This window comes from Triticum aestivum, chromosome 1B (assembly GCF_018294505.1).
Source record: "Triticum aestivum cultivar Chinese Spring chromosome 1B, IWGSC CS RefSeq v2.1, whole genome shotgun sequence".
Taxonomy (NCBI): Eukaryota; Viridiplantae; Streptophyta; class Magnoliopsida; order Poales; family Poaceae; genus Triticum; species Triticum aestivum.
This window is the reverse complement of record NC_057795.1, coordinates 80,016,624-80,026,200: the sequence shown is the minus strand read 5'-3', so window position 1 is coordinate 80,026,200 and position 9,577 is coordinate 80,016,624. Positions and strand designations below refer to the sequence as shown.

The 9,577-nt window shown below is 50.9% G+C and overlaps 1 protein-coding gene across 2 annotated transcripts; it reads right to left on the bottom strand.

Moving 5' to 3' along the window:
* Positions 1 to 204: 204 nt before the first annotated feature.
* LOC123108621 (uncharacterized) lies at positions 205 to 7,930 on the bottom strand. Of its 2 annotated transcripts, none has more exons than XM_044530365.1 (5): positions 7,659 to 7,930; positions 7,239 to 7,569; positions 6,330 to 7,124; positions 4,618 to 5,784; positions 205 to 3,698 (listed from the first exon to the last, which is right to left on the bottom strand). In XM_044530365.1, exons 2-5 carry the CDS (start codon positions 7,444 to 7,446, stop codon positions 613 to 615), a joined length of 5,256 nt encoding a protein of 1,751 aa, XP_044386300.1. In that variant the 5' UTR covers positions 7,447 to 7,569; positions 7,659 to 7,930; the 3' UTR covers positions 205 to 612. The 2 variants fall into 2 exon arrangements, with proteins under 2 accessions (XP_044386300.1, XP_044386299.1); XM_044530364.1 differs by having other exon boundaries at positions 4,618 to 5,790; positions 7,659 to 7,929.
* Positions 7,931 to 9,577: the final 1,647 nt, after the last annotated feature.

Sequence of the window (9,577 nt, the reverse complement as noted above, 5' to 3'; positions counted from 1 at the left end):
AAAAACTCACATGGCATGCGGCGTGCGCCCGCCCCTCGGTCCGCAGCCGATGATGCTCATGTCCAACATGACAGCCAAGTAAGCAATTTGCATTTTCCTGCAGGCAGGAGCTGGTTAAAGTGATAAAAGAATAAAATGGTAATGCTACAGAACAATCATGATCATCAGAAACACAAATGCAAAGAGAAGCACAACAAGGCACCATTTAACCAAAACTCCAGCAGGAGAGGAAGCTGCTGAGTTGAGCATCAACATTACCATATTACAATCATCTGTCTGTGAGGTTTCTGCATGCATGCATAAAACTGGATACATAAATAAATAACAAAGCCCCTTTGTCGCCTCTAGCAAACCTACAGCCACTGCTGGCAACATCCAAAAAAGAACTAAATCAAGTAAGATGATGGCGCTGCAGAAAAGAGTTAATCCCACGACAAAAGAAAGCCCTACGACGACACGACGACGATATGGACAGGAAAGCCATTCGCTTTCCCTACTGTTGTTTTAGTTCCTTCCATCCGAAGTTACAAAAACTAAATATGGTACAGGGAGAGAGAGCAAGAAAAGCATGCACTATTTGCCCGCCTAATGCTACTACTGGTGCTGCTGCTGCTACCTGTTTCCTATGTCTTTCCAGGGGTGGTCGGCGTCCTTGCCCAGGAACTTCGAGCTCGAGCCGTACTGCGCCTTGAGGGCCGCCACCGGGTCCGACACGGGGCTCACAAGGATCCCGGCGCCACCGAGCCGCGCGGCTTTCCCGGGCTGCTGCTGCTGGAACCCTGAGATGAGCTCTATTCCGTTCCTCTTCTGGAGATCAGCGTAGCTTTCCAGCCGCTTCGGATCTGATGGAAGCTGCTGCCGCAAAGGCTGCTGGTACTCTGCTAATACACCCAGTGTGCCATTTTTAGCCGAGTAAAATGGCACGCTGGCCAATGATGATCTCTGGCATTTCGCTACCCTGAACAAAGACGACTCGGGCTGTACTGTGCTCCCATCCAGGTGAGTGTAGCTCCTCACCACTCGCTCGTCCTGCCCAAAGTGGGCAGTATTTGTGGGCCTAGATGAATAAACCATGCGATCCATTCCACTTCCCAACAATCCTGCTGCTGTCGTTGGCGGGGGAGGCTTGCTTCTAGTTACATTCGATGATGAGCCAGAACTTTGCAAGGATGATTGATGGCTCAGAATTTTCCCAAATAACTTTACATCACCAGGGCGCTTCACCTGATCACAACTCTCAGTGCTTGCCTTGTGGGAACAGGGCTTCAACTGACCTTCCCGTAATTCTTTGCTGCTCCCATTCATCAGAAACCCAGCAGATGTGCTTGAGAGACCTGAGCTGCCCGACCTGCCATTCTGGTATTTGGTTATTGTGAACTGATCCGGATGAGAAATTCCCACACTGCCACTTACAGTGCTATCAGAAAAAGCGGGTATATCAACTGCCAGATGGTGATTCCGTCTGTGCTGCAAGTATCCATCAATATTGCGGAACAGAACATCATGCTGGCTCCGAGATTGTTCATTAAATACTGGGAATTTGCTCATATCCTTGGGCCCTGGAGTATTGCTGACTCTGTTGGCATGATCACCAAAATTTGGTGAAGTTATGGAGGCTATGCCCTCAAAACGAATTGAGGTAGGATCAGGAAGGTCAGAACTAAACTGAACAGGCATCAAATCCTTTGGAGTAAGAGGGGTGACCTGTGATTTTGGCTTTGCTGGGAGCAGATCTGTTGGCACGCTTTGCTGATAACTCAAAGTAAATGCAGGCCTGATACAGGAAACACCGGCCATGTCCGAGAAATGGGCGACATTTTCCTTGCTGCCACTTTCTCCAGGTAAGCAAACAGAGGGAGTTGAATTTCCAGCTTTCACGTGTGCACTCTCAGGTGCATGTTTTGAAGGTCCTTCGTTACTGGATACCTTACTACAGTGTTCCCCAGGTAAGCAAACAGAGAGGGTCAAATTTCCAGCCTTCATGTGTGCACTCAAGGGTGCTTGTTGCGAAGGTCCTTCCACACTGGATTCCTTGGTGCAAATCCCTTCATACACATTGCTCGACTGGATGACTCCAGGTAAGAAAACCGGGGTGGTTAAATTTCCAGCGCTGATGGGTGCACCACTCTCGGGAGCATGTTCCCTGGTGGATACCTGAATGCAAATCTTTTCAGACGCCTTGCTCGGCTCAATAACTTCAACAATGTGCAGACTGGAGCTGATTTCCAGGTGTGCTCCCACAGGCTGCTCAGTTGAAGAGGCCATGGCTCCATTGCCATGCACACTCACTTGGTTACTGTGCTCTCTGTTCTCCATACTCCCTGTGCTCTCAGAAGAATTGATATCGATAGGAGCACATGAAGGTGTTGATTGATGAGTGGCTTCACTTGACTGTCTATGATCAACAGGAATGTTACAATTGTTAGTATCATCTGCCTTGATCTCACCTTCCTCAATTGTTAGGTCCACAATTTCTGGCCCATCTGATCTATCAGTTTCTGACTGTTTAAAGGTGATGCCAGATAGAAGATGCCCCTGAAGGGTTTTATCAGCAGAAGGACAAACTTCCATCTCCATTTCCACAGGAGACTGTGTGCTACAAATAGGAGAATCCATCTCAGCAGCACATGCCTCGTCAGTATCACTCCTACCTCCACTGGCATCACCTGTCGGCAAACCGGTATCGGTAGTCTGCTGATAGATCAAATCCAAACCAAGTGAAATGCGAGCCTTGCTGAAAAATACCTTGCACTGCTCATATGACTTGCTCTTCACATATGAAGAAATTCGAGCAAAATCCTTCCCATGGTTATTCAGAGCCTCAATGAACAGTGACTTCTCATTGTCGTTCCAATCAACTGAATCAACTTCGCATTCCTGGTCTGAGAGATCGTCTTCCTCATCAAAGCTCTTGTCTGCCTCTGGAGTTGCTATAAGATACTCCATTCTTGTGGCACCTATCTTTTGGCCATGATCAGCGGAACTGGTAATGCATGAGCCCATTCCTTCAGGGGAGAGAGTTCCACATATGCCTGCCAAGACATCAGCAGCTACAGATTCCCTCTCGTGCAGAGATACATTAGCAATGCCATCCTTATCCAAAGATCCTTTGGCCACAGCCGAAACATCAGACTTGCAAGAAGTCCGAATGATAGACTTTTCAGTATCTCTCTCCACTCTGTTTGCATAATCAAGACCATGGGCAGCCACGACTGATGCAGCATTTCCAAGCATATCAAGAGATGCAGCATTCTCAGGATTCCATTTCTTTCCAGATTTTGTTCCTAGGTAATTGCCGGTGGGTTGTTGCTGCCGAAGATCCAGAAGTTTCTTAACTTCTCGGAAACTGTCAGATTTATGGTGCTTGTAGTAGAACTCAACACAATCAGCCGTTGTCTTGTGCTGTAGAAAATTGGAGATTTTAGAGAAATTCTTGCCAAATGAAGCAAGCATCTGCATAAAAACTTCCTTCTCTTCATGAGTCCATGGATTTATCACTGACCGCTCCTTCTCAACTGAAACAGGATCCTCAATCAAACCATTCTTGCTGACAAAGCTAGCACTTTCTTTCTCTTTTTCATCTATAATTAATGCTGGCATTTTCAAGTAATTTCTGCAGCGCTTAAACTGAAATTCTGTAAACATCTTGTTTGCAACATCTGATATTTCTGTGGTAGGAAACGTACTCAGATTACCAGCTGTAAACAAAAAGAACACCAAGTCAAATAGGGCTCAAATACAAATGGTATGAAATTGCATGCATACCATAGATACTCATAAGTAAATAACACAAATGTGGTGAGTAAATGCATAAGAGCAGTAAAGGCAGATAGAAGACAAGATAGTTGCAAGCAGAAGTATATTCAAGGGCACATCGAAGACATGCAAAGGTAGTGCAAAGAGAAAAGAAAGAAGAACATTGCAATACTTGTAAAACATGTCCCTTTATGTCTATCATCAAGCCATAAAGTATCAATCTGAATTCACTAAGGCATCCTTTATACAGACATTAAGGCAATACAAACATTAAGGCACTAAGGCCTACTGCAGTGACTTCGTAGGAGGTAGCCAAAAGCATAATAATATGTTATAAAACCAACTTATCCATGTGTAGAAATCAAGGGGGGGAAGGCTGAAGTATACGATCTAAATCCAACTACTCCATGTGTAGATTTCGAGATATTGTTCCATACATAGCAGATTTGCAATTTTGTGTATCTGATAGACAAAATGGTAGGTACTAGTTACATTTTGATGACAGCTGGTGTCATCGGTTTCTAGGAATGAGTCTTTTCCAAGAATTCCCATACGCCCAAGGGAGCTTTTTATGCATCGTCCACAACTTTTTATGCATGAATTGCTTTTCTTTGAAGTGCCACGGAAAAATGTGCGGCAGCTTCAACAACAGGAAGGCAAGGTATATATTAGCATAATACCAAAACATTCGGAGGATGTTCCCTTATAACTTATCTATCATAGCACATTTATTTGATTGACGGCTAAACACCACACAGAACTTTTGAAAGGTCAAAAAAGCACCACTGAAACTACATTTTCTACAAGTAAATAATGGGATAATATGTACTGTACTTTCAATAAGCAGAGGGAAATACTGACCAGGCATGCCCAATCGAGAGCGAATAGACGAGCGTTGCCTCTGAGATCCACTCTGTGATGCACGGTTGCTCTGATCAGTGCGTTTATTAGACTTTGGGCGCTGCTTTCTTACAGAGAGGAGCCGCACATCCTCTTTCCACAGGTGTCGCAGCACCTTGAACTTGAAGGTAAGTGCTTGCTCTTTGAATCTTAGTCTATTTTTATGTATGCCAAGCTTCTTTCTGACACTCAGGTCATTCTTCATTTGACTAGATAAACCAAGACATGGTTGACCAGCAGGCAAAGGTTTGAAAACCAGTTCATTAAATTCTTTTGCTATATCATTGTTCACAGCAATAATTGAAGGGATTAAATTACGGCTGTCGATACGGTGTGAGCACTGCCTGGTTGATAAGGCATTGCTGCCATCTGCTTTCATGGAACTAACATTATCATGGGACAAACTAGGCTCCTGCCTCGGACAGTGGGCATCAATTTGAGACCCAGTTCCTTCAGAAGGCTTCAATGGGGCCACATCTGCAGCTACAGCAACCTCAGCTTCAGCAACAACTCCAGGACATGCAACACTCTCTCCGGATGAGACTGCAGTTACACTGCGAACAGGAGCTGTCACAACATCCATCAAGTCTACACCGTTAGCATCAGCTTCCTGCTCCACAGGAAGCTTGCAAGGAGTGAGCACCCCTTGTTCTTTAGGGGAAGATGATGTTCCACAGATTTCAGGCTTGGCTAGAACTTTTGATGTCTCAGGCTTGGCTAGAACTTTTGATGTCGCAGGCTTGGCTAGAATTTTTGATGTCCCACTAGAAGGTGAAGGATTTTCTGCATCTTCAAGAGCCTTGTTTTCTGATTCAGTACTCACTGATTTAAGTTCACATTCCAATGAATCAATCTCAAGCTCAGTCTTCTCAAGCTCCCTGGCTATGTTTTCTTTCAGTAGCAATAACTTACTACTATTTGTCAGTCTTCTCGAATCCCCAGAACAAGAATCTTCATGTTGAAGTAGTTCAGCAAGGACGTTGGCAAGGGAGCCAATGCGATCACCATCAAGTTGACCTAACTTAATGGGGATTTCATCGTTGTAAGCCTGGACCTCCGCCCCAGGGATATCTTTACTGGACATTGTGACTGTATTTGCCGTCAGTTCACAGGATTTATCTTCAGGCACTGCAGCTAAACGTGAAGGTAACAGTCAGTTTTCAAGACATTTGATGTGCATGGTCTCTCCCGGCTCAGTTCCATTATAAACATGAACAAAGTATCTTAACGTAGCATGACAAAATGAAGATGTTGAGGACCAGCAATTAATGTACTGTCGCAACAATATAAATTTAACAGGAAGGTGTCTATTAGTGGATGGAACAGACATACTGTGGATATGGTGAATGCAAAACCAAGGGTAAAAGATGTATTGTGGAGGACCATTTGTTTTTTTGTTTTCTCTGTGTGTGTGTGTGTGGGGGGGGGGGGGGGGGGGGGGGGGGGGGGGGGGGGGGATCGAGCAAGATGAATGAAGTACATATGCTATCTCATGGGCACATTTATGAAGTTTAAGCAGAGCATTGTTTTCAAATAAACTATCCTTTTTTCATTCATTACTAATAGAACTGATTCAGCAACAGCATATTGACCTAGATTAAAACAGGAATTAAATTCACATGGAAAACAACTGGGATAAACAAAGGAAAAGAAGGTCAAAACAGGTGTCATACCAGGAGAACTAGATGGAGGTGCAAATGATGGTAACGCCGGTGCCGCCACTGGAGATGCACAAAGTGCAGGTGCAGCTGGTGGAGATGATGGTGCGGCCACTGGAGATGCACAAAGTGCAGGTGCAGGTGCGCCTACAACTTCCTTCTGTTCAACGCCGTCTGGGCTCCCTTCAGCAACAGGTTCAGCAGATTCTGAAGAACCAGGCACCTTCTGCTTCTCATATTTGGCCAAGCCTTGCCCCCATCCAAGCCGGGGCTTCTTCCTGGGTGTCTCCTCCTCAGCCGACTGTGAATCTGCCACAGCCGCAGACTGCGATGGGGCGTTCTTCTCTGAAGCCGCCCCTGCAGTAGCGCTCTGACGAGCTGACAAAGGTCCAGCGCCAGCTGCGTCTGCACCGTCAGATCTGCTCTCCCTCCGGCGCAGGGGCCGCCAAGGAGTCGCACGGGGTTGGTGTTCTCTATCCTCCCTGTCAGCCCTATCACTGGGAGGGTCGTAACAGATCGGCACAGCAACTGACCTCAGAGGAGACCTCCTCGACGGTGGGGGAGGCGGGGGCTCCTGGTGGCCCCTTGGGAAGTCGCCCCCGTAGCTCCTAAACGGAGACCTCCGGTAGGATCCCCGCAAGTCACGGCCGTCCCTCCGGCCGCCGCCGCCACCATAGCGGCTGAAACCCTTATAGCCGGTGGGAGGGTCTTCCTCCAGCCAGTAGCGGTCGGAGCGCGAGGGCGTGTAGCCCAGCGGCTCGTCGGGGTAGGAGCGGTCATAGGTGCCGGCGCCCTGCCTGTAATAGCCCTCTGAAACAGCAGAAAGGGTGGGGGGGATCAGCGGGGCAGGAGGAGAAGCGTTGCGGCAGGGCAGCGGAGGTGGCGGGCGTATCAGATCTGAGGGCCTGGGAGGCGGAAACCTACCTGAGGAGGCCGAAGACGCGGTCCTGCGAGGCGAGGGCCGGGCGTGGTCGCGCAGGGGCGGCGGCGGCGGCGGTGGTGGGTGGTACGGGGAGTCCCTCCAGCGCGGCGTGGCGGGGGGCGCCGGCAGGAGTGGGTCCCCGGCGGCCGCGTCGTGCCTGCGCCCGTCCCTGTAGAGGAACTCCCTCCGATCCGGCGGAGGCGGAGGCATCCACGGCGTCGTTGCGGTCGTCGTCCCAGCGGCGCGTATCCCCAGCTCCGGCGGGCGCCGCAAATCACATACGCCCGGCAGAGCAGAGCCCGCAGCGTCGCCGGCCTCCTATCCAGGAGCAACCTGCACGAGGACGCGCACACAGGTCAGGAAAAAAAAACTCCTGGCCGGAGACGGCCGGCGGCAGGCGGATTCAGAGGTGGACGACTTACAATCCCGGCGGAGGCGGCGGTCAGCGGGCACCAGGGGCACAGGGCGTCGGTCCCCGGAGAAGGAGCACCACGCGGAGGCTCCAGGAACGGGGCGGGGCAGGGGAGGAAGGCCGTCGAGGGCCGCCCGCCTGTGTGGAGGCGGCGGAGGGAGATGCGAACCGTAGCGGAGGCCCGGCGCCCGGAGTCCCGCGACCAGGGAGGCGGGGGCGGGCGGGCTGGGCGGGGTCTGATCTGCGTGGGCGGGGGCGGGGGCGGGCCGGAGGAGGCGCGGCGGTGGTGGAGGCGGGCGGGCGGGAGGGAGAGAGGGGAGGAGGTGAGGGGAAGAAAGAGAGAAGAGAGAAAGAGAGAGAGGCGGAAGGGAAGGGAAGGGAACGGAGGCTGTGGCAACGTGAGCCGATAAAGCGGACGCGGCCGGGACTTAACCCCATTTGATTCGCACCCCCCTCGCGTCCGCCTGCCCCACCCCGCCCTACCCCAAAGAAAAACAAATCTTTTTTTCCCCAAACCTGGAAAATCTTTTTTATTGGTTTCGTTCCACTAATTAATTGCACGGGGGAGAGGGAGAAAAAAAAGGGGGGAAAGGAAAGGATAAACGAGAGAGAGCGGAAGGCAGTCTGCGACGCAAGCAACAGGCCTGGTGCCAGCCGGGCGTGAGCGGGGTTACCTTGCCTACCCCTGCCCAGCCACGGGATTTACGGGGGCTGCCACCGACCCCGCGTGGGCCCCGGCTGCCAGCGGCAGCGGCCGTGACCGCCACGGGCTCCCACCGCAGCCGCGGTCCGGATCGGGGACGGCGCCATCGCCGTCGGCATCGGCATCGGCGCATCTCTCCAGACCGGCGACGACGACGGTGAAGGCCATCGCCGGACGCGCCCGGCTCCCGACAACTGGGCGATCCGGCTCCCGCGCCGCTCGCCGGCGAGGGTGCGCCCGATCTCCGCATGCATTAAGCAGCGAGCCAGCCGGAGCAGATCGATCGGAGTCGACGGGAGAGAGAGAGAGAGAGAGAGCGAGGAGTAGCAGGTGGTCGATGGATGGACGGAGTTCTGGTCTGGTTAGGCAGTGGTGGTGAAGCTCGACGAGAGAGAGGAGATGCACACCGCGGGTGAAGAAGTTTCCACCGCCGTGACACGGGAGGCGCAGGATCAGGGTGAATCTGGACGCTCCGTTGGACGACGGACGGCCGCGATGAGACCCCTGGCAGGGGAAGAAAGGAACAAACCCGGGGCCGGGGGTGGCGTAGCAACGTAGGTAGCGCTGCGAGCAAAGCGATGGGATTATTTGGTAACGGAGGCGATCCGGGGGTTGGTTCTGACGACGGATCGGGCTTTGCGGCGAGATTAGGAGATTTTTTTTTGGGGGGTAGGTGGCCGCTCGCTCGCTCGCTCATGGACGTGTCTTTCGTGGGTCCCGCCGCCTTGATGTCTTTGTTTACTCGCTCTCTCTGGCCCACAACGTTCTACTGCTCGTTCCAAATGATATTCGCGTTTTCCTGGAAATTATTCTCGTGGGGTTGTTTGGGAGCACGTAGTGTTCCACATGAACAAGTTCAATTCTCCTGACAAGGATTTCGAGAAATCTACATGTTCATTCATACGGAGTCTAGCAAATCGTTTTCATGAAAATAGTGGCATCGGTGAGGGCGGGTAGACAAATGCGAAGAGATGTGGAATCTACTCGGTGTTTCACTGTTGAACATCTGCATATTTTTTTGGCGTGGTAGGAAATATAGTAATACTGTCACGGCACATTTTTTTTTGTGATAGATATTTGTGATTCTTGCAATACAAAGCAAGAAATACGAGTCGAGCCGAGTTGCCGGGGTGCTGACTCGAGTAATTGTGGTGGATGGTAGGGCGGCAAAAGCCGACAGCGCGTCGTTGCCTCGTGCCCGCCGACAATGCTGGTGGCTAGGGGAG

Coding starts and splice junctions, on each gene's coding strand:
- LOC123108621 (XM_044530364.1), bottom strand. CDS start 7,446: ATGCCTCCGCCTCCGCCGGATCGGAGGGAGTTCCTCTACAGGGACGGG. Junction 7,125..7,238: donor CGCGTCTTCGGCCTCCTCAG/GTAGGTTTCCGC, acceptor CTGCTGTTTCAG/AGGGCTATTACAGGCAGGGC. Junction 3,699..4,617: donor CTCTCGATTGGGCATGCCTG/GTCAGTATTTCC, acceptor TTTTGTTTACAG/CTGGTAATCTGAGTACGTTT.